General features: G+C 48.1%; 1 protein-coding gene across 2 annotated transcripts in view; it reads right to left on the bottom strand.

The window, feature by feature from the left end:
- The window catches only part of INPP5A (inositol polyphosphate-5-phosphatase A), a 164,015-nt gene that overhangs the window by 125,356 nt on the left and 13,162 nt on the right, over positions 1–25,497 (bottom strand). For both annotated transcript variants that reach the window (XM_079311993.1, XM_079311994.1), the window contains exons 2-3: positions 6,521–6,562; positions 308–408 (exon numbers count right to left, since the gene is read on the bottom strand). In XM_079311993.1, the coding sequence (XP_079168119.1) occupies positions 308–408; positions 6,521–6,562 (143 nt within the window). The remainder of the gene's footprint in view (positions 1–307; positions 409–6,520; positions 6,563–25,497) is intronic.

Here is a 25,497-nt window from a genome sequence, read left to right as displayed (position 1 = left end):
TCTCCCGGGATTAGGGAATTTGGATTCGCAGCCGGTGCCATTGGGACAGGACTGCCATTGCAGGGCTTTCTCTCCCGGGATTTGGGAATTTGGGATTTGGTGCCGGCGCTCCCGAGCCGCGCCCGCCGTTCCCGCCGCCGCCAGCAGAGGGCGCGCGCGGCTCCCGGCGCTGCCCCGGAGGAGATCAACTCATTATAAATTAATTATAAACTAATTATAAATTAATTATACCGGGATAAATAATCCCGGCACGGCCCGCGCAGACTGACGGCTCCTGCCCCTGTCCCGGCTCCGCCCCGTCACTCACTTCACGAACTTGTCCACATGGGACATGGAAGCCTCGTAGTTCTTCCCTCCGAACTCCTGGCAGTGCAAAGCCATGAAATGCGGTTTGTGAGCGTGGACAACCTGCAAGCGAGACGGGAGCGAGCTGAGGGCTGGCAGCACAGCACAGCGCGACTGCAGCCCGGCACCATCGGCAGCGGGGCAGCACCACTGCTGTCCGCAGAAAATACTCATTAACACCCAAGCACTGTCTCAAATGCTCTTATGAATATTCCCTTTCTTAAGATATGACTTACTTCCTAGGCTATCTATATTTAAATATATATTTCAGTATTTATATTTAAAATATAAATAAACTTTTCCAATTCCCCTCAAAGATTACTTGGCAGGATTAAGATGATCCAAACCTCTTCCTTGTCTGGGAGGCAGAAGAGTTCCAACATCTCAATTCATTTGCTAGAGGGGATTTTTTTCCACTTCTACAAAATTTCTCAGTGCTGTTTAGCAGCACTTCAGCACTTGTGTTTGATATTTATGGAGTATCTTATTTACAAAAGTATTCAAATAACAGATGCACATGCACTCATTAACACAGCAGGCATGGAAATCCATCATGCTATTCCAGGTGTAAGTCTCCAACATTGGATATATCTGAGATACCACATCTAGATCAGCACTGGGATGCAATGCTATACAAAACCCTAGAATGTTTGTGTCTGCCCTCATACCTCAAATCAGATATAGGGTTTACAAATTTGCTGCTGTTTTGAACACACATTCAGTGTTACTCTGTCCTGTGGAATTTTCTCTGCTTTGCCTCTATTCTGCAAACTCCACATCCAAAATGTCTTTGAGTCTGCTGTGCATCTCCTACCACAGATTTACAAACAACTAAGAGTTTCTGAGAAGGTGTCCCTGCCCAGATGCTCCTTTCCCCCAGGCACAGCCCAAGGGAGCAGTGGCAGGCACCAGAGCAGCAGCAGTGAGTGACAACAGTGATTGATTTACCTGTGCTCAGTCTGCAGAGCCAGCCCTGAGCAGAGCCCACCTGTGCACCCTGACCCCAGACACACAATTCCCTGTGCTGACTGCTCCAGAGCAGCTCTGGATCCCAACTCCTGACCTTGTCTTTCAGAGGGTTCTCTCAGTGCCATCAGAGAGCAGAAAGTGCTGAACCCTGAGAAGGCACCACAGCCCCTGTCACTGCTGCTCACCTGCTGGGCTCTGGCACTCACCTAACTGCTCTGGCTCTGCTGCAGCAGCAGCTCTTCCCACACAGAAAATGTAAACTGCTAATACAGAAACACAATCAACTTCTTCAAGCAAGATTTGGGCACAAACTATCTCAGTCACGAGCCATCAGTCACAGGAGCCCTGAATGGGGAGTCCTGCAGTGAGAACACTGGAGAACAACTGCACTGTGCTGCAGCAGCATCAGGAAACACTCCCAGGCTCTGAAGATGCAGGACACAGTTGCTGTTTGCATACAAAACCCTGAGAACTTGAAATCATAGTGGGTATTAAAATAGAGAAAAAAAAATATGTCATTTTCAATGAGGAAACAGCATTAATAAATAGCAATGAGGTCCTTCCTTGGCTTTCCTTGCAGGTTAAGCCACTAGAACATACCTGAATATTAGTTATGTCCTCTCATATAGTAAGTACCCTCCAACTAAAAGCAAATTGGCTCTGCTTCATTACCTTTTACTAGTTTTCTACTCTTATGGAAGAACAAACAGTACATAATAATGAGTAATGAATACTTCAGAGCTGAAAACTCCCAGTTGCCAGAGGTTAAAGATCATACACGAGACCACATAAATAATGAATTTGCATCCACAGCAGCACTATGCATTTACAAAGCTGGGCACTACTTTCAATTCTGGATATGCAAAAACAGTGCAAAGGAAGCCACAAGCAGGAGTTATTCTGGGGATGTGCTAACTAAACAAGATGCTCCAGCAGAGCTGAGCATGGGCACAGAGCTGCTGGAGAGCTCAGGGCTGGCAGCTCCTGACTGCTGCAGGTGTGTGCTGTGTGGGGATGGGGAGGGGACCCCGGGATGGGACCCCGGGATGGGGAGGGGACCCCCGGGATGGGGAGGGGACCCCCGGGAATGGGACCCCGGGGAATGGGGAGGGGACCCCGGGAATGGGACCCCGGGGATGGGGACCCCAGTCTGGGCTGGGACTGGGCAGCAGCCAGCACAGGACTCAGCCCAGCTGTGGCCAGGCCCCTCACAGGGACAAGGGCACCAGAGCTGGACCTCACCCCAAGCACAGACTGGAGAAGAGCAGCTTGAGCCTTGATGGCATGTAAATGGCATTGCTTTAAAAAATAGCAAATAACAAGCTTTAGCTTCCAAATTAAGAGCTGTGAAACACAATTTAGCACGAGTGGCCCTAAAACACTTCAAGTATTTTCAATTTCTCTAAGCCTGAAGAGGAGAAGGCTCCTCCTGAGGACCAGGCACCCAGAAGCAGCATCCCCCATGGTCACAGCCCATGGATAAAACCAACAACATCTTTTCCTGAGGAAAGCACCCTCTGAAAAAGGAACCAGACCTCAGCCTGAAGGGCTGCAACAGAGCCCTTCCACCTCCTCTAGCTGAAAAAGCAGCATTAAGTCCACTAAAATAATTAAACACCCTTTGAGTGGCTGGGTGGGGCTGTGTTGTGTTTGGGGGTTTGGGATTTATTTGTTTGGTTGGTTTGGGCCTTTTTTTGTTTTTCTTCCTTCTCTCTGAAGGGTAACACACAAAGTTCCCACACAGCTGTACCAAGATGACCTTTAGCTATTAGGTAAACTTTTAACTTCTGTATTACTACAAATAAAGGCTCAAAATACTCTCAAACACATCAGGCAACATGGAAAATTGCATTAGGGGAAAAAACCCTCTGGCTCCAAGTTTGCATCTAAAATGACCACGTGCCACAAATGCAACACAAAAGATTGTTACTAAAATCAGTGCAGGTTTTCAATAGCTCCAGCTCCTGAACTCCTCCTGCCCCAAACACGAGGCCAGTGCAGATGGAGAAAGGGCAAGGGATGGGGAAGGAGGGAGTGAAAAGGAAGAGGAGTGCTAAGTAAAGAAACAAACCAATAAAGGTCCTCCCTGTGCTCCTGCAGCCCTTGCTTGCAAACAGCTTCCTGCACATTCCCCAGATGTGTCCTGGGGCTGACAGGGGCTGCAAAGCAGGGCACGGGCACTTGGCACAAGGGGACAAAATTCCCAGGTACATGTTCTGTGAATATTCTCTTTTGCATGGCAGCAAGTTCCCCAAATCATCCCACTTCTGCTAAGCACTAACATCTAAATCATCAGTCACCCCATTTCTTGGTAAGGACTGAATCACACATTGAACACTCCTAAACACAGTTCTCAGGCTGTTTCCACTCTCCCCCAGCAATTCCCTTCCCTCCTTGTTTCCAGTGTAGGTTTCTGGGGAAACAGAATTTTTACTGAAAGAGAACTAGGGTGTAAATTTAGCTCTTTCAGGCCCAAGTTACCAGCAGCTACGTGCAGTTAGGGGATGGGGCACAACCCCCAGCACCAGCCCTGCCTCTGTAAGGTGGCTGCTCCAGGGCAATTCCCAATTACCAGGGCCACACTGACACACTTTTTACAATTTTCTGCTTTGAACATTAGCAACCAGAGCCAGCTCTGAAACCCCTGGGATTTGCAGCAGCTTTCCCCCAGTGCTGCTCCTGCTCCTGCTCCTGACAGAGCAGAGGCTCAGCTGCTGCAGTGGCACAGGGGGGACAGCACAGGATGGGTGACAGGGGGGACAGCACAGGGGGGACAGCACAGGATGGGTGGCACAGGGGGGACAGCACAGGATGGGTGACAGGGGGGACAGCACAGGATGGGTGACAGCACAGGATGGGACAGCACAGGATGGGTGACACAGGGGGGACAGCACAGGGGGGACAGCACAGGATGGGACAGCACAGGATGGGTGGCACAGGGGGCACAGCACAGGATGGGTGACACAGGGGGACAGCACAGGGGGCACAGCACAGGATGGGTGACACAGGGGGACAGCACAGGGGGCACAGCACAGGCTGTGCCAGGAGCTGCACGTCCTTGGAAATGCACACAGCACCTGATTAGGGACTTGTATTCACTCATGACAAATACAATCCCTTGTTTTAACTTACTGGAACTACAATCCACAAAGTGCTCTTTAAGCAATCTGCTCTGACATCCCTTCAAACGCATTACGGGTTTAATTTCTAGAAATGTTTAAACTCAGAGAGGAGATGGTGCTTCCTTTTCTGTGAAGGTTTTGACTGCTTACACAAGCACCTCATCCTCAGAAGTTATGCAAACTGCCCTGACACAACTGCACATGCAAATTGAATTCCTCAGAAGAGTGGAAAGAGCTGCAGTCTGCGGTTTCTCTGGTTTCGGGTCTGGGCTGTCCTTTCCCAGAGCTGCTGCTCAGCCCCAGCTCAGAGGCTGCACCCACCAGGGCTGTGGGATCACACTGCAGCCCCTGGGGTGGCTCTGCAGCCTCAGACAGAAGGTGCTCAGTGATTTTGGCACAGGTTTGCCTTTTCCCCAAGGAGCTTTGGTCAGGTTGTGTTCAGTTCCTCCTGTGCTGGAGAGCACAGTGTGAGCAGCCACGGGCAGCAGGCTAACTTTGCCCTTTGCTATTTTTCCCTTCTTTTTCTTTTTAAAAACACAGTTCTCAGGCTGCAGGGGTATGGGAGGGAGCAGAACCTCCCAGCTGAGGGAGGCTCGGGTCTGCCCCAGCAACACTCTGCCTGGTCTGGAGCTGCAATTAATGGGCAATTTCATTCCTCTCTGGAATTCTGCACACACAGTGATATTTTCTGTGCCCAAGTCAGAGCACATTCAGTCATGTGCCAGTGGTCCCTGCCTGTTCTCCTCCCCTCCTCTTCCTGTTTCCCACAAACTTTCCGAAGCGTTTCCGCAGAGCTCGTCCCACTCCACACAAGGAACCAGGAGGGCTCTCCTTGATAAAGGCACAGAAATGAGTCATGCCATGTCAAAAAACATGCAGCCATCTAAAAAAACCCCCAAAATAAAGAGATCTCTGTTTATTTGTGCTTCCTGCAGAGGAAGAGTCTTTCCTGAAGCTGTGGAGGGCTGGAATCCCAACCAGGTGAGACACTCGTGCAGTGCAAGCTCCATGTACACACAGCAGGGACCAACCAGGGTGGAACTGAGAGATGAATCTGAACTGGGCAGGTAATGAAGAGTGAAAGAGTGGTTACTGCAGCTTGGATTTTCGCTAGTCTGTTACATTTTCCAGTAAAAGTGAACTGCAGTGTTGTACAGCAGTGCAGCAAAGGTCACAGGCTGCAATGACAACCTGAGGATGGACAGGCCCACAGGATGCCTTCAACTACAAAAGCAAAGATGAGATTCTGCTAATCATACTTTCTGCACACAGTTTAAAATTGAACAGCACAGTTTTGTTAAGTATTTCTCTGTAAGAGCTGTGGGACTGGATAAAGCAATCCTGTGGCTTTCCCATGGCCAGGGCTTGGCTCAGCCTGCTGTGGCAGGGGAGTGGCACAGCTGGCAGGTGGGGGCTGGAGGGGGTTGGGGTCTCTCAAGGCCCTTCTGGGGGACCCAGGACCCCTGAGCTCTGCAGCAGTGACAGTGACAGCAGCTCTCCCTGCCCCTGCAGAGCTCCTGCTCCCTGTTGCTGTTTCTGCACACAGACTGAGCTCAGCCAGTCTCTGCTGCAGCTGCACTGTGTGAGAGCTTCAAAACACCCCCCAAACCAGCTTACTGCACGTTTCATAACCTGGGTTCAGTGAATGTATTTTCACATTACCCAACAATTGTTAAGAAAGAGCAGACAGGACTGATTTACTGCAAACCAATGCCCAAAATTCTAATATTTCAATTTTAAGGTAAACCAGACTTCCAAACAGTTTTTTTGAAAAAGTACTCAATATGTATCTTACTTAGTAGACTTTAAAGACCATTTCATGCCAAACTGAAGCCAATTTTATAAAATCTCAATATATGTCTTAGGCAGAGAATTGTTGATGAGAACAAATTGTTCTTATATGCTGGATTTTTATAATTACTTAAAAACCCAGAAAGAGACATTTTCAGGGCTGTCTTTGACTATAAAACAAAATCATTATAAAATAGTAATTTCACTTCACAAAGGAAAAGATCCTGACCTTACAAATTAGGTCAATAAACAAAGATGGAGAGATCTCCATGAGAAAATAAAGTTTATCTTACCTGATAAAATTCCCGAAGCCAATTCTTCTGTAAATTTTCTGGCTGAAAAACAAAAGGCAAAAATTAGTTAAGAGTAAGATAAATCCATTTTTACAACAATATTGTGCTATTATTGCTTTATTATTATTGCTATTATTGCTTTCCTCAGGGTATTCAGGAAGGGAGCATTTTCCCAATTAAAGCAAGAAGTTCAAACAGGAGGATGCTCCCCCAGGGTGCCCCTGGCCAGACCTCCCCCTTCACTCCTGAGCCCCCGAGTCCCAGCCAAAGGTGCATTCTGCACAGGACAGTGAGTGTGCCCCAGGTGTGCAGGCCATGGCACACCTGAGCTGTGCCTGCCAGAGGGGCACACCCAGCACTGGGCACAGCCTCACCCTGCCCCGAGCCCAGGGACCCTGGCTGGGCTCTGGGGGCTCATCCATCACACACAAACTGGGACAGGCATCCCCACAGTGCCCCAGTTACACAACTGGGGCAGCAGAACTGCTTTAGGGCAAAGCTCTGCCCTTCCAGCAGCAGATCCCAGCCCAGAGCAGAGGGAGAGAGCTGATGTGGGCTGTATCTTCAACAACAGGACTCCTGGACAATGTCTGCATCCAAGGGGAGCAACAGTACAAATCAGACTTGCCACAGCAGGGGCAGGAACATCCCAAATCAGTGGAGGCAGCAGAACCTCTCCCAGAGAAAACCAGAACCCATCCCTGACAGAGCTCTGACACAGCTGCCCAGAGGCAGACACAGAGCCATGGAACTCCTCACAGAGGGGCATGGAACATCTGCACAGACACAGAGGGGCATGGAACATCTGCACAGACACAGAGGGACATGGAACATCTGCACAGACACAGAGGGGCATGGAACATCTGAACACACACACAGAGGGGCATGGAACTCCTCACACACACAGAGACATGAAACCTCTGCACACACAGAGTCATGGAACTCCTGCTCTGCTCTCCCATCACACATGCTCTTTTCACACAGCTGGATACAGCTTCCAAACCAGAACTGGAGCAGAAGCAGCCCTGGAGGTGCCCAGCAGGTTCCTCAGTGGCCAGTCCCAGGGAGGGAGGGGGTCTGTGCCCTGGCAGAGCCTGGTCCTGTGCCCTGCACTGCCCTGTGCCCAGCTCCCAGGCTGTGCCTCCTCCAGCAGTGCTCCCCTGCACATCACATCCCTCCTTCCCACCTTCACCACTCTGTAACCCAGCCTGAGCCTCTCCAGCCACCTCATACAAAAACAGTTTGAAGTTTTGAAGGACTGGAGATAAAAATCAAGTAGAAAGAGAATTTATCTTCCTCTTATTTTTCTGCCTAAAAATAGGCAAATTACACTTCATGTCTCCCACAGACTCTGAACTTCTTCCTATCCTTTCTCTCCACACTCTGTCCTTCATTAAATTATCTCATTCTTTTTGTAATATGATGGAAATTAATCTTTCCCTGTCCTCTTTGATGCTAAATCCTTTCATACCCATTCACCAATGGAGCAGTTTCTCCTGGGTCACTGATCCAAGCCCCACTTTGTCAGCCTCCTCCCTTCTGGCTATCCCCACCTCCAGCTCTGCTGAATCCAGTCCTTCTCCCCAAATACCTACAGACATCAACACTTTGTTAGGAATATCTAGAATATAGAATGGTTTGGGTTGGAGGGACCCTAAACCCCCCCAGTGCACCCCTGCCATGGCAGGGACCCCTCCCACTGTCCCAGTGTCCAGCCAGGCCTGGGCACTGCCAGAGGTCCAGGGGCAGCCACAGCACATCTGGGAATTCCATCCCAGCCCAACAATTCCTGCCAAAATCCCACCCAGCCCTGCCTCTGGCAGTGGGATCCATGCCCTGTGTCCTGTCCCTCCATCCCTGTCCCTCTCCAGCTCTCCTGACACTGAAGGAGCCACAGTCCCTGCTGCAGGTGAATGCCCAGTGCCCACCAGGTGTGCCCAGCAGTGTCCCAGTGCCCACCAGGTGTGCCCAGCAGCGTCCCTGTGCCCACCAGGTGTGCCCAGCTGTGCCCCAGTGCCCACCAGGTGTGCCCAGCTGTGAGCACACGAGCAGCACATGGGCTGGTACCAGCCAGGGCACAAGCAGCTTTTCAAACCAGCAATTTCTGCTGCCCACCAATTAAACCCAACAGCCACCAGCAAAGCTGGAAGCTTGTGCAAAAATATACTCAGAGAGGAAGGACTCTTCTCAAAAAATGAGAAAATATATATTTAGACAGGGTAAGGAGCTTTTCATTCAAAAGGGAAAAGGGAAAAGAACTAAATGAAACTAAATTAACAGCCTGGAAAATTCCTTTTCAGCTTTGAGGGAAATGGAAGAAAGCCGATGAATTATAGAAAGCAGGTTCTATTTTATGAAGTTTATTTTTAGCAAAGAATAGGCTCATTTTTTAAGCTAAAAGGAAAAAAAAAAAATCTTGACTTGCTTTGTGAAAACTGGGCTCCAAAATGAATCAGAGGACAACTGTGTTCTGACACTTGGACTTGCACACTGCCTGAACAAACAAGGCACAACCAACCCCAGATTTTATAAAAAAAATAAAAAATATATTATATATATATACTAACCCTAAGCCTTGCCTGACACAGCCCAGGAGTGCATGACAACCCGTGAGGAGTACATGACATTTCAAAGCCCATGCACATAAACCAACCAGGCTAAACAGGAAAACTAGAACTAAGAGTTCAAGGGAAAAAACATTGAAGGAAAAGTGCAGATTCTTCAAAAATCCAAACTTTGACTCAAACACTGAGACAGAGCAGCACTGCTGCGTGCCTGACAGGCTCTGTGCTTCCACACAGCCAGGGCTGGCTGGGACCTGAGTGCTCACACATACAGAGAGTGTGGAACATATATATAAAATATATATAGTGTGTGTGACACATATATAAAATATATATAGTGTGTAACAATAAAGAGAGTATGTGTAACACAATATATAGTTTAACATATAGAATATATATATAGAGTGTGTGTGTAACATATATATAAAATATATATAGTGTGTGTGACACATAAAATATGTATAGTGTGTAACAATATAAAGAGAGTATGTGTAACATAATATATAGTGTAAGATATAGAATATATATAGACTGTGTAACATACAGAACAGAGTGTGTGTAACATATATATATAATATATATAGTGTGTAACAATATAGAGTATGTGTAACATAATATATAGTGTAAGATATAGAATATATATAGACTGTGTAACATACAGAACAGAGTGTGTGTAACATATATATATAAAATACATATAGTGTGTGTGACACATATAAAATATGTATAGTGTGTAACAATAGAGTATGTGTAACACAATATATAGTGTAAGATATAGAATATATATAGAGTGTGTAACATATAGAATATATAGAGTGTGTGTGTAACATGTATATATGCATATATATGTAGATATCTGTATATATACTTCATATTATATTATATATATTATACTTCATATTATATCATACATATTCACATATATGTGTATATTATACTTCATACCACAACCACAATTAGTTGCTCCTCAAACAGCCCAGGACAGGGAGGTGACAAGAGCCACCTGCCTTTACCACCAGCATGGTAACAACAAATAATTTTAATAAAGAGCATCTGTGTCAGTAAAAGCACCACCAGTTTAGTTTAATTTGGAGGTTGGGATGCAGAGTCCCCTACAACCTTGAGCCCAGTGGGGACAGGTGGCAGGAGGGTGACCAGGGTGACCTGGGGGGTGGCAGGAGGGTGACCAGGGGGACCTGGGAGGAGGGAACCCCACAAACACGCTGCCTGTTGAACAGGATTGTGACTTTTCTTTCCTGCCCCAAAGAGCAGCTCTGGCTCAGGTTCTCAATGTGGGTATTTGGGAGCCCCACCTAAACTCTGGAGACAAAGGAACAAGGTCAATTCAAAAATATACCTCAAAGAAAATAGGAAAGGAAAAAAAATAAAAACAGAAAACTACTCATTGCCAATGGAAAAAGTGAAGTTTACACGACAAACTTGGAATTGTCACCTAACTCAGCATAAGCAATGTTTGCATCTAATACAAGATGATTCAGGGCAGTGAGTAAAAGCAATCTGCCATTCATAACAACAACCAAACCTCAGAAAGTTCACAGTCACACACAGCACCCAAGTTCTCACAGAGCATTTGTAACCCCCCAGAAAGGTGAGAGCTGCACTGAGGGTCCAAGGGCTGGCAGCACACCTGGGCTGGAAGCTGCAGAGAAATCACCTGTAACCCCTTCCAACCCAATCCAGCTGGGACTCTGCAATATCCCAAACAAAGCACTAATGCCTGTCCCAAGTCTGTTCCTTTCTTGGCTAATCCAGCATCACAGAACTAAAGAAAAAGACTTCTCTCAGCACTAATGGAGCTCAGCTTTCAATTACAATTCCCACATCACAGTTAATTGAAGATACTCATTTTTAGTAGAGTTTACATAGCAGGTAATTTTCTGATTATTATCATTAGATTATACTGAGATGGAGCAACAAAAGCTGCAGGTTTTCAGAACTGCTGGTGTAGAAAATAACCCAGTAGCTCTGATGGCAAATCCAGGCACACACAGTCTGTCCAGCACACACAGACACAGCCCTGGACCAAAAAGGAGCATGGACTGTGTGTAACCATGGATTCTGCAGCAGCACAATCAGGGAATGAACATGGACTGTGTTTATCCAGGGTTTCTGCAGCAGCACAGTCAGGGCAGAACCACTGCTGGGGAGGCATTTACAAACACTGCAATAAGGCAAGTCCAGAATCTTGACTCTCCTGACTCCAGGGAACTGCCCGTGTACTTCACATTTAACTTCCATTACTGACATCTTACTGAAAGCTTAAAAGCTCCTGGATATTTGAATAACCAACATCTTAAGAGCATTAACCAGAGTTAATCCAACACCACACAAACTCTAATTGTTAGCAAATAGCAAGATTAACCACATTAATACACTCAAGTTTCCCATTGCTTTGTATCCTGATTTTGGAATGACACAGCGAAAACTGAAAGAGTTTCAATCAAATAAATCTACTTGTGCACATGGATAGATAAACCAGATCTCTGACAAAATTCACACTCACACCACCATGGTCTACCCCGTGCTTTTGCAGGGTTTATTTCTGTATTTGTTTTTAGTGAAATCTTTGAAACGCCTCTGGTTGAACAGGGGGATAGCTACAACTTTAAATATCTAGATACCTAAATATTTACATATTAATGTATTAACCTAGTATTTGTATGTTATATCAAGAACTAGATATATCTATTGAGAACTTTGACATTCTGCCACATGTGCATGGCACAGAACCCTGCAGAGGGGAGCAGAGCCATCACTCAGCACCCAGTGATCAAAGCCAAAAGAACATTGAGGGCAGGAACTGCAGGGCAGCAGCTGCTACCAAAAAATGCCTTACATCAGTAAGGTACAATGTGCTCTGTGGAATAATAAAAATAATAATGCAATTCTGCCCAATGCTCATGTTTGCAGACAGTAACTCTGTGACCCAAAGCTCTAGAGTTAAGGTGAAGAGCTGCAAGCCCTGCTGGGTCTGTCAACTGCTCTGATAATAAATGCTCTTTCCTCAGGGAGATGCATCTTATTTATGAGCCCTTGCTGTGTGATGGGGCACTGCTCTCCAGGGATCAAAGTCCTTGGATTTCCCAGAACCAGGCCCAGGAGGAACATGCCAGGAGAGTGCCAGTGAGGCAGCTCCAGCACATCCTACATTCCAGTACAAAAACCACCACAGCCCCAAGAGAGCTGTGAATTGACCAAGGGAACCCCAGGGAATTCAGCACACCAGTAAATACACAGTGAACTGATAAAAGTATTTGACAGCAGAGGAGACAATGACAGCTGTTTACATCCTATTCCAGAAATAAAGGGCTAAGGGACACACTTGGGAATTAACTGCAATTGGATCTAGAGAGCAGGTTTTCAGGACTGGTGGGATTTTTCCTCCTCCTTGCTGCTATGGCAGTTCCTGCAATAAATGCACCTTTGACCAATGGCCCAGGAGCCCACAAAGTTTATTTTCAGCTTTATCCTGCACTGCTGGGTGCCACAAGAGCCCTGAGCAAAAGCAAAGTTTGGGGTTTGCTGCACACAGGAAGGATGGGGGGAAACCACCCACCCCCAAAGCAACTGAACACAGGAAGCCTCAGCTGTCCCAAGTGTATTATCAGTGACATCTTGGTGACTCAGCAGAGAAATCCCTTCCCCTCCTGCCCCCTTGGGATGGCCCAGAACAGGTTCAGGTGCTACAACTGCACTGGACATGCAGCTGCCATAAGAGCAAAAATCCGTGCAGAAAGGATCTAGGTGATTCTTTATGGTAAAAATTAAACATGCAAAGAGAAACAGGAATATTCAAAACCATAGACAACTCGGGAGAAACAATTTAGAGAAAAAGTCCTGAAAGGAAAACAGTTTTTCCCAATTAATGAAACATTGCTGATGCAGCCTCAAGGAAGACAAAGCACCAGAACTGATACATGCAACTGGAAATAACAACCCTCAATATTCCCTCAGGGTTCCACAAAAGGCCATCAGACATCTGGCAGAGAGACAAGCTGAGAAAAATAAATTGGCAGAGATGTGTGCAGTCCTTGGTGGAGTGCTTCATCCAGCCAGCTTCAGCACCAGCAAAACCTCAAATGAATTACAGATACACTACTACTGCTTTTAAAATTGATGTACATTTAAACTGGCATTTATATTCATTTAGAAATCTAAATAACAAGCAATACTGAATCAGGGATTTTTAGATGTCTGGAATGCTGCTATCTCCACATATTTATTTAGAGCAGATAAATCCCAGGGATTGTGTTTGGGCTCTTTACAGAAAAGGACCTGTTATTATATTGTTTTTAGGTCCTTGGGCTCCTCCACATCCAAACTGAGTGCACAGTGAGTGTTTCTGATTGACTCAGAATACACCTCACAGGAATACAGCAGGGCTCACTCCTCTTGTTACAGAGGAAAAGCAAGCAAAAATCCCAAATACAGTAAGTTTTGAAAGAGCATGTTTTCCTGCTCCCCCACCCCTCAGATAAATTGCATTTTATAGTCCAAAATGGAATTTTGGCAGCTTTCACGAAAGAAGGAAATAAAGAATAAACACATGAGATGAAAGAATAAATACATTCCAGAGTGATTTGTGCAAGACTGTATGAATTCCTGAGGTCCCTGCAGGCACAGCCCCAAAGCTGCACTGCAGCCCCTCTGCTAAACGGGGACAGCACAGGCTGCCCTCACCTGGCTCAGGTGTGCCTGAGCTGGGGCTCTGCCCACCCTGCACCCTGCCCAGACCCTGCTCAGGTTTCACTGACTTGTAAAAGCCAAGCAAGTGCATAAAGCCAAGAGTTAATTAAATCCATTTTACTTCCAATTATCTGCCACTTCAGGCTGGATTATTACATGGTTAAAGTATGAGCAAGAAGGGTCTAAGAGCATCATTCCATATTTACAAACGGGAATATTTTCATTTCTTTAATTATTAAAAACCCCCAGTTTCATTAATATTTTTAAGGAGTTTCTTAGAAAACTCCGGTAACTATAAATTATTTTTTTTAACTCTTCATTTTCAGTTCCAACACAACCACAAAACTAGAGATAGGCTTCCTTCACCAGGCAAAACCAAATTCCTTCCTGTGCACATGAACTCTTGAGGGTTTCACTTTGCCTTTTTTGCCATTAACTTCAAAGTGAAGTCAGGTCTCCCGTGGGTGCATTTCCACAGGAAATCCTGCCCCTTGTTCACTCTTATCCTTACAGAAAGAGTTTCCTCTGGCCTGCAGAACACAGCTCAGCACTAAATATAGGCAGGGGAAGGAAACAGCAGCAGAGTGAGTGACCTGCACTGCTGGGTGAGCACTGCCAGCACAGCTCCAGAAAAACACAGAGAGCACAGCCCCCTGCAGCCCGAGGGAAAACCCACCAGAGATGGGAATGGAAACACCCAAAGCAGCAAAACAGGCAGGGAACACAAGGTGGGACAGCACCCGGGCAGGGGGTTTGCAGGGTCTGCACTCTGCCCAGCCCCTGGAGCCCCTGGGCTGTCCAGTGCTGGAGTGTGCACCCTGAGAGAGCCCAGACACTGCCCAGAGCCCTGCCCCACTGCCCAGACACTGCCCAGACACTGCCCAGAGCCCAGACACTGCCCAGACACTGCCCCAGACACTGCCCCACTGCCCAGAGCCCTGCCCCACTGCCCCAGACACTGCCCAGAGCCCAGACACTGCCCAGAGCCCTGCCCCACTGCCCCAGACACTGCCCAGAGCCCAGACACTGCCCCAGACACTGCCCAGACACTGCCCAGAGCCCTGCCCCACTGCCCCAGACACTGCCCCAGACACTGCCCCACTGCCCAGACACTGCCCAGAGCCCTGCCCCACTGCCCAGACACTGCCCAGAGCCCCTCTCCACTGCCAGCCACAGCTCCCCTGGAACGTGAGACCTGACTGACCCCTGGCACCCAAACACACCCTGGACTGTGACCCTGTGACACACACAGTGCCACCACCCCAGCTGTGTCCCCAAAACATGTGCTGCTCCCAGGATGGGCAGTGAGCACACTGAACCCAGAGGGGACTGCAGCAGCCCTGGGGTTATCCTCACCTGGCTGGGAAAGGAGGAGGCTGCCAAGCAGCAGCTCCAGCTGGGACACACTCCCCATCTCCCCCTGGGACACCCCAAATGACAGCAAGCCCCTGGTACCCAGTGTGCCAGCTCTGCCCCTGCTGACCCTACAAACACATGCATGTGTTTTATAATGTCAACACATGTTAAAATGCTATTAAATGGGAGGAATGCAGAGTGCAGGTTGCTCAGCTGAAGCCAGCACACAGGCTGCTCTTTGGGTACACAGCCTGTCCAAGCCTCTCAAATTTTTACAGTGTCCCCCTGAAAGTTCTGTGGATTTCCACAAGGCTTTGTCCTGCAACAGAGCAAAAACGTCTCCTGGCAAATCCAGTGTGAGAGCAATCAAGACAGGAAGCTTTGGCCAAAAACAAATAAACAAAGCAAGCAACCAGAAGTCAGTTTCTTCCCACTATTGACACAAAATGTCTTGGCAAGGCTCAGCAAGCCACGGGCTTTACATGAAGTGAGGCAGCTCATCCTCAAAATAATGGCAAATGGAGTAAATGAAGAGACATGGCAAGAGAAAGATCTGTGACAGACTGAGTGTGGCAGCCCAGGCTGACAAGGTGGGGAAACCTCCCAGCCCCCAGGTGCAAAGTGAGAGCCTGGGCAGGGCAGCACAGGGCTAACCAGAGGGGCAGAAAGCTCCACACACAAAAAGAACAAGCAAAAATGACAAGGCTTAGCAATATACACACCCACAGGTAAAGGAACAAAAAGAAAAACAAAACAAAATACATTAAATAGCACTTTGCTTTTCTACACCATCTCCAACATTACTCACAAGACACAGCCAGGAATAGACACTTCCAATTTAGAAGCTGCATCTCCAGAATGTTTTCCCTCTTTGCAACCATGTCTTGCTCAGATGAGACAAGACTGCAGCAAGAGAATTGCTGCATCCATTTCCCAGAACTACTGAACTCCTCCCAGCCCACTGTGCACACACTGCCCTGCTCTCAGTTTCTCTCTGTGGCTCCAGGAACCTGAGAACATCAGCCAGGTGTTTTTAAGGCAGGGAAGCAAAGGAGTGAGACTCAGATCTCCTCACCTCAGCTCTGTTGCCACAGTTATAGTGTATAAGAATATACAGAATAAGCACATGTTGAAAAACAAAATGCAAGTCAAGCACTGCAAGAACAAGCACTCTGGGACCTGCTGCTGAGAAGTGTTCAGAGAAAAATCACTCCCTGTGTTATACAATATTCACCATCCACTGCTGCTGCCAGGACAGACTGCAGGGAACAGAGCAAAGACACCTCAGCTGAAAAACTTCCTTTAATCTGCAATTGCTGCCATCAGCAGAGAGGGGAGTGTGCCACAGGATGGGCCCAGCAAGGGGGGACCCCCTTGAGCAGGGCAGGGGGACCCTCAGCCTGACCCTGCAGCTGCTCTGAGAGCCAGAGACTGAACAGCCCAGCACAAAATCCACTCACACACACACTGTGGCACATTTACCCAACCAGGCTCGGTCCAGCCCTAAAACCAAGGTGTGGCATGGTGAAGTGGCAGTGGGAGCCCCCCTGACCACAGGAACACTGCTGCAGCCAAAATTCATCCCGTGGCCGTGGCTCCAGAAATTCGAAGCCACTATGGAAAATATTGTATATTTAAACCTAACTATTCAGAGATATCCTGTTTGCAGTGAGGTAACACCTCTATTTTTCTCTGTCACAAGGAAGTGCACTTCACCTAGTATCAACATTCCTCATGGTGCTGGAATGGCTCTTTTCCTGTTTAGGAAAATGGGCTTCAGGCTTCAGCTAAACTCTGAGAAAAAGGAAGGACAACTTCAGTGACTTTTTCTCCACGACATTTTTTCATATTTTGAAACATCCCAAATGAATTGTGGGTTACACTGGGAAAGGCCACTGTGAGTCTGGGCAGCTGAAAGAGCTGGAGCTGCAATGGGCTCACCACTGGCTGCCATGCATGAGATGCACCTGGGGACACATCTGGGGACATTCACAAGAACAGCTCCTTGTATCTGCTTCCCTAGGAGAGCTCTGGAAGCACATACTCATGCTGAATATGGTAATTTCATTTAAAAAGGGTAAAACCATCCTTAAATTCAGGACTGTGAATGGGGATGATCAACCCAACAGCCATTCCCCTGGGCTGGAAAGGGCCCCCCAGGCTGGACTGGCACCTCCCAGGAGAGCCAGAGGCAGCAGGGGAACAGAGCCTGCAGCTCAGGACACCCCAAACAGCAGCCTGTGCACCTCACTCTGCTGGGACTGTGCACACTGACACCCTGCTCTCCACTCACAACACAGCACAGCCACTGCAAAGGGGCCATGGACACTCAAAACCTGCAGCAAATAACTCACCATCACCCTAATTTCCTTTAAACAACAGCAACTGTTTCCAGGGATTGCATTCTCCAGAGCAGCTCAGCACTAAAATCTGTGTCTCACCAACTCCAGCCCTCCTGGAAGAGCAGCAGTGGAACACACCCATGGTCCCAGTGACACCAGTGCCACCAGTGTGCCACCCCAGAGCAGCCTGGCCACAGCCAAAGCCTCCCCAGACCCCCAGACACACACAGGGACAAGGAGCAGGTTCCACAGGTGATCAAGGCTGATTTAAACCTCAGATGCACGTGAGAAACAGAATTTCCTCCCTCAGAAAGGAGCTGGACTGGACTGCTGGAACACTTTATTCCTACAGCAAAGTACAAGTGGGGGCATTTCACTTGGTGTTTTAGAGAACAACTGAGCAAGTGAAAATTCTCTTCCTGCCCTGTGCTTACAAAGCCTTCTTACACACACAAATGGATTTTGGTTCCCTCTTAAGTTTTCACACAGATGTTTCACAGTAACACAAAATTTACTCAATTGCAGATACAGATTAATAAAACTAACTGGAATTATTTATCAATGCACCTGTTTTATATTTCTACACAAAACTAAAAAGGTTTGATACACTGGGATTAGCTACATCCATCCCCATCCATTGTCCAGCTTCAGAAATCACCAGTAACATCAAAACAGATGCTTCAAACTTCCTCCCAAATTCCCTAACAAAACACCAGTTTTTTGTATTTCTTTTCCAGGGCTCAGGAGCTCATTTTCCACCCGAGCTGCCAGCACAGGTGTCCTGTGTGACAAGTACCCTGCCAAGGTGTGACACTGAGCTCAGTGTCACCTCACCTGCTTTGCCACTTGCTCTGTTTTCAGAGCAGAGAGCTCAAAGTGACAGGGCACAGCTCAGTACCTGCAAATAGAACAGACCTTGTTTTCAACCATAACTGAACTGTCAGAGACCCTTAAAGTAACACCAAATGTCTGAGCCCTGTCAAACTGCGGATGGGAGACTGGCAGGGAAATTCTGGAGTCTTTAATTAACAGAGGGTATCAGCCACGGTGATCACCTCCCAGCTGGTGCAGATCAGAGTGCAGAACACAGTGCATGGTGAAGCTGTGAGTGTCCTGAGGCTCAGCAGGGCTCAGTCTCCTCACCTGAGCCAGGTGTGGCTGCCTGTGCTGCTCAGAGCCCCCAGCCAGAGCCAGGAGCGTGACAGGAGCCCCCAGAGCCCTGTGTCCCTGTGTCCCCAGGTACTTCCCAGGAGCAGGAACCCACAGCAGGGACAGCACAGCTCTGGGGGCTCCCTCAGAGCCTTGGTGCAGCTTCACAGCCAGAAACACCCAGCACAAAAAACACAGGCTGCAATCCCAGCCTGGGCTGGCAGGGAGAGACCCCCATCACACACCCCAGCTGAAATTCCATTTACAGCCCCCTGACAGGGGTGTACATGGGCAGGGCTCAAATCCCAGACACTGATAAAATTAACCATGAATTAATTAACCTGAGTTTAGCAACAGGCTGCAGGATTGGTGATGGTGCTCAGGGTCAGGACTGGCTCCAGCTCCAGGCTGCAAATGCACTGAGCCCAGAGGAACACTGTGCCCATATATCTGTATGTATATATATATATAACACCTGTATATAACACCTGTACACATGGGGAGGGTGCACACCTGTGCACCTCTATCTGCTGTGAGGAATTACAGCCCTGCAGATGCCAACTCTGGCACTGGCAGGTTCCTCAGTGCCACTTCTTGCTGTGGCAGCAAGACAGCCCCTGGTGCTGCTGGATTAATGACCCAGGGGAACAGCAGCCTGCAGCCCACAGGGAAAAGCAGGTGTGCTCCAAAACCAGCACTGCCAATACTGAGGTGAAGATCTCACTGATGTGTAAAAGCCAAGCTGATAAAGTCAAGAGTTAAATCTATTTTACTTCCAATTATCTGCCATTTCAGGTTGGATTATTATATTGTTAAAGTATGAGCAAGAAGGGTCTAAGAGCATCATTCCATATTTACAAACAGCAGCATTTTCATTTTTTAATTATTAAAAAAACCCAGTTTCGGTAGTATTTTTAAGGAGTTTCCTTGAAAACTTGGATAGCTATGGATTACTTTTTTGTTTTTAAATTCTTCATTCGTAGTTCCAACACAACCACGAAACTGGAGACAAAATCACTTCACTCAGTAGCCTGAAAACTCACAGTCAAGGTGACTCAGGAAACACCTTCTAACCCCACCAGGGTGATGTTGGAAGCAGCCCCAGGGTTCCACTGCTGAAGGCAGTGCCTGCTGCTCAGAGCTGCTGGACACACTGACAGGAACAGAGAGAATTATCACTGTCCCCTGGGCAAACCTCCATCCTGCAAACAGCCACAAACACCAGCACGAGGCCTTTGTGCCCCCTGAACCTGTGCAAACATCTCAGTAAGGTTTTACTTCCCTTTCACAAGGCTCACATCCCAAAACATTCCCTCCTATCAATTTCTTGTTGACAAAACAGGAATAAAATCCTGATTTCTTGCCCTCACTGTTGATAGGGGTGAGGCTGCTGAATCTTCTCCAAAGGAAACCAGCAGGAGAGATGCACTCCAGCCTCAGACAGGTATTCAGCCCAAACTGGAGGCAGCCTGAACACTCCTGTTCAAAGCCAACAGGTACTCCCCAAAACCACTGCTATCAGACTTTTTAACTAAGTGTCAGATCTTGTAAGATATTTAACATTAAACAGACATTTCCACCACAGGAAACAGAGCAAACATAGCAATTAAATTAATATTTAAATATCAATAAAAATACTGAGGACTTGTTTTCCAAGTCCATTTTGGATCTTTTGAAGCATTTTGACCTGCACTCCCCCCTGAATTATCCAAAGTCCATCATTCCCCCAGAGACACCAAGCAGTCAGTGCCCAGGCAAAGGCAGACAGATGTGAACATCAGAATTTCTGCTGCCAAGCCAAGAGCTCTGCCAGGCTGCAGAGCAGTGCACTGAGCCCCATCCAGGAATCCAGGGAAATGCCAGCCAAGGAACAGCCCCAGCTGCAGCCCTTGGCTTTGCTCAGAGAGCATTAACCCCCAAACACTCCCTGACTGACTGCAGACCCATTGAAATGATAGATTTCCTCCAGGTCTCAAATTCCTCAGCCTTATAACTGCAGGGAAGCAGCTTTGCCATGTCAACAGCCAGCAGCAGCTCGTGATCCTGCTGCACATGAACCTGAGCTGCACACAGAAAACCTGAGCTGAACATAAACCTGAGCTGCACACACACACCTGAGCTGCACATGAACCTAAGCTGCACACACACACACACACACACACACCTGAGCTGCACATGAACCTGAGCTGAACATAAACCTGAGCTGCACACACAGACACACACCTGAGCTGCACATGAACCTGAGCTGAACATAAACCTGAGCTGCACACACAGACACACACCTGAGCTGCACATGAACCTGAGCTGAACATAAACCTGAGCTGCACACACACACCTGAGCTGCACATGAACCTGAGCTGCACACACACACACCTGAGCAGCTGCACATAGAAAACCTGAGCAGCTGCACACACACAAACCCAAAGGCAGCGCACAGCTGGAGCCCAGCACAGCTGGAGCCCCCCGCACAGCTGGCAGAGGCACTGCAGGGACCCAGCACAGCTGGAGACCCACACAGCTGGAGCCCCCTGGCACAGCTGGCAGGGGCACTGCAGGGACCCAGCACAGCTGGAGCCCAGCACAGCTGGAGCCCCGCACAGCTGGCAGGGGCACTGCAGGGACCCAGCACAGCTGGAGCCCCGCACAGCTGGAGCCCCCTGGCACAGCTGGCAGGGGCACTGCAGGGACCCAGCACAGCTGGAGCCCCCTGGCACAGCTGGCAGGGGCACTGCAGGGACCCAGCACAGCCTGGGGAGGGATGCAGGGCACTGCAAGCCCGGGATCCATGCTCAAGCACAGAACAGGGAAATCCTGAAAAGATTTTGCCAGTCCTGGATTGGCTCCTCCACCTTCCCAGCTGCTGCAGCTCACTCAGGCAAGCTAAAAATACTTTCCTTTCTAAAAAACCCTTTTCCACAGGAGGCAGAGCTGTGGTTACCACAGAGATGGCACCACCCAGTCCCACAGATCTCCCCACACCCCAGCCCTGTGTGGAGCTCTGAAATAACTCCTGATTGAACTCCATGGGCAGCAGGAGATCCATCACCCAGGGCTGCCAGCCTGGCTGCACCACAGGGGAGGAAACTCCTTTTTCATAGAGCAAACACCCACAGAAAACACTGCTTATATCCCAGGATATTCCATAGAGCTTCACTTGAACTCATTCACTCATGATCTTGCTTAGGGACACTTAATCCTGATGGATGGGACACCTATTCAGAAATTCCATTTCCTATCTCACCCTCAAACACAGCAATTGCTCAGAGCCAGGGGCACAGCAGGCTCCCCACAAACCCAACAAATCATGCTGCTCATGAGGCAAAGCTGAGCCTGCTCTGAGCCTTCCAGAGCCCAAGAAAACATCACTGGTGTGTTTCTGAAAGATTTTCCTATTTTAGTACAAGGGACTTAAAATTAGAGTTCTATTGCTCTACTGCTAGGTGAGCAGCAGGAAAAATGCTAAGAGAAAAGATTGTACAGTGTGAAAATGAGGACATGTACAAAAGGTGATGTCTGAATAAAAAGAGAAAAAAATAATATTCCTGCATAGCAGATTTAACAAAAAACCATCCCAGATTAATACATTCTCTGTACAGCCTTGCAAAAAGCTTGATAGTCCAACCACCAGTAAGAGATAGAAAAACCAGGCAACAGGATGGTTTTGAAATAAGAAGCCACCAAATTTTCCAAGAACATCCTTAGTACAAAAAGCAAATGAATACCAAGCCAAACCACCCTCCTCAAAGCCCTCAGCAGCTGGGTCTGGATGCCCCAGGCAGGGCAGGTCCCTCTGCTGTCCTCACACAGCCAGTGACAGACACCTCCACACAAGCCCTCAACTTCACAGAAGGACATTATCACCTTCATTTACTGCACCTGGCTTCAATAAATTGATTTCAAAAGACTTTTGATCAGTCCAGTTTAAGGATGTATATCAGTAACAAGAGTGGCAATAATTGCAATTAATTTCTCCAGTTTAGAAAGCTTACTGCACATTTCCTCATCCAAAGGAAAAGGGGGAAAACACGCAATCAATCAATCACATTATGAATTCTGAGAAGTCCAGATACACAAGATGCTCCATGGAGAGCAGGAAAAGCAGGAGCTTGCCTTTAGGAAGGCAGTGCTGGGAGGAGGCTCCTCTGCTGGAGCCAGACTGGAGCCAGGCTGGGAGAGCTGGGGCTGCTCAGAGGGACCCAAGGGGGGCTGAAAGCCCCTCCAGTGCCCAGAGGGGCTCCAGGAGTGACAGGACAGGGGATGGGTCCCACTGCAGGGGCAGATTGGGGTACTGAGGAGAGCCCTGGCAGGCTGGGCAGGGCTGGCACAGCTGTGGCTGCCCTGGCAGTGCCAGGGCTGGGGACAGGGGCACAGCCGAGGGGTCCCTCCATGGCAGCCCCTCCTGCCACTCTGAGCAGCAGGGTCACAGTGCCTGTGCCCCTGTCCCAGCACAGCAGCTCACCCAGCACACTGCAAACTGCATTTCCTCCCTTGGCTGCCCAGTGCCCCCACCCAGCTCAAACAGCAGCCATCACATCCACACTGAATGGAAACATTCCAATTAATCTCCATACCATACCAACTAACAGCTTTCTCTAGAGTCTAAAATCCAGCAGCTCTGTTTCTGGGAGGCTCTCACTCTTGAATAATTTAAAACAGTCTGTCTCACTTTCTCTGTGTCTTTCCCTCCTTCCCCCACCCATTCCTCACTCCTGTCAGTCCATACAAACATTCTGCAACAGCTTTCAGAGCTCAGAAGGAACCACAACATCACAGCTGGCCCCTGATAAATTTCACCTACATTCCCATACACGGGCTGTGGAACTTTTAATTTAAATATTTCTATTCTCAGCAGATTAGACTGCTGAGAGAAAGCAGATGCCAGGAGAGCTGGAAGCATCATTCTGCCAAGGGCTCCTGCCATGCCTGGGAGTTAATTAGGTGAGATAAGAATGGAGATGATGGAATAAAGGAACCCACAGGCTTTGCTGCAAACCAAGGGGAGCAACTCTGAAGAGCTCTGTAAAACCAGGCTGCTGGCACATCTGAAATAATTTCACTGCAGAATTCATCTCTTAACATGCAGCACGTCCCAGGGACAGCTGCTGCTGAAGTCACTTTTTAAAGAGAAGGATTTATCAGAATTTCAGATTTATCAGAATTTGGCACAAAAGAATGTTTGTGGAAGATGAAAAAAAACCCAAAATTGCAGTTTTTGTCCTGCACTGAAAACACTTGAACTGCATTGCAGGAGCCCATGGAAAGAAAGTGCCCTGAGAGTGAGCAAACACTGCACCCTGGCAGTCCAAGCCCAGCCTCCTGCTCAGCCCCTCCACCTCTGTTTTACCCAGGGACATCTGTGTTTGTGTCATTACAGCCTCACCTGAGCACCAGGTACATCCAGGCACAGGACTTGAAGGCAAACTAGACACAATCAAAACACTGCACTAGTGCAAACTTGGTTTATCCATTTGCAGAAGGCTGTCCAAGGAGATGGTTCACGGGAAAAAAAATTAAAATGCAGCAGCACTTTCAGGCAGCTGTTAACTGCAGTCACAGCAGTGATGGTGGAGGATTTTCAGCTGGAAATGCACATTATTTGCTCTGTAACACAGAATATCACAGCAGAGGCTCCGAAGGAGCCTGGGACTGGAAGGGCAGAGCTGCAAACACACATGGCCAGTCCTCCACAGCCACTGATGCAGCAAGATCACTTTCACAAAATCACCTTTCCAGTCATTTCTACAATTTGAGAAGAAAGTCATTTCAGTGAGTATCTGAAAAAAAAGCCTATTAATCCCTAACACACAAAGGTCTCATCAAAACCTCATCAAACCAAAAAGATTTGCTGAGCACAGTTATTAATAGTTTGCCTGTCTGCTTTGATTATATTTGACATAGTTTCCATATGGAAACTTACACTAAATTTCATCAAGAGCTTTACTTTGTTTAAAACATCAATCTAACATAATAAATATTTGGAGATATAGGAAAACATCACCTTTGGGTTATCCTTACACAGAAGGGTGAGAATTCACCCATTTTCACTGCAATGCTTCCTATTTCCTTCCTGAATAATGCACAGCTTATCCTCCAAGCCAATCCTCAGCTCTTTCACTCTGAATACACCCACTTTGGCTTCACTGCTTGTATCTGTGGAAAATCCTGTTTGTTTTCTTTGCATCAAGAGGCTTGAGGGGTCACTGAAGTTACATAGATAAACCTTATGAAATCTCCCATAAAAAAATTTACAGCATCATGCCAAGTAAAAAAATAAATAGAGCTGATAAACCAGTGAGACCAGATACTAGTCCTGTCATCCCTTGTACACAATCAGTTTTTCTGTAATATTTAATGAAAACCCACTAGTTTATGCAAGACACAGAAGCAGCCATGTCAAGGTCAACACCTGCATAAATAATTTCACACCATTTTCATTGGACTGCCATTGCAGCTCACTAACTGCCCAAGCACCAGGGTTTGCTGCTGCCAGGATCAGCCACACCTGGGGCAGCCCCAGCTGACCCCAGAGCCCTGGACAGCCCCAGCTGAGGGTCAGCAGCTCACAGCCCCCCAGGGCAGCCCCAGCTGAGGGTCAGCAGCTCACAGCCCCCCAGGGCAGCCCCAGCTGAGGGTCAGCAGCTCACAGCCCCCCAGGGCAGCCCCAGCTGAGGGTCAGCAGCTCACAGCTCCCCTGGTCAGCCCCAGCTGAGGGTCAGCAGCTCACAGCCCCCCAGAACAGCCCCAGCTGAGGGTCAGCAGCTCACAGCTCCCCTGGTCAGCCCCAGCTGAGGGTCAGCAGCTCACAGCCCCCCAGGGCAGCCCCAGCTGAGCCCAGAGCCCTGGACAGCCCCAGCTGAGG

Source organism: Erithacus rubecula, assembly GCF_903797595.1.
Source record: "Erithacus rubecula genome assembly, chromosome: 9".
NCBI classification, from domain to species: domain Eukaryota; kingdom Metazoa; phylum Chordata; class Aves; order Passeriformes; family Muscicapidae; genus Erithacus; species Erithacus rubecula.
The sequence above is the reverse complement of the archived record's forward strand: the minus strand, read 5'-3'. Positions and strand labels throughout refer to the sequence as shown.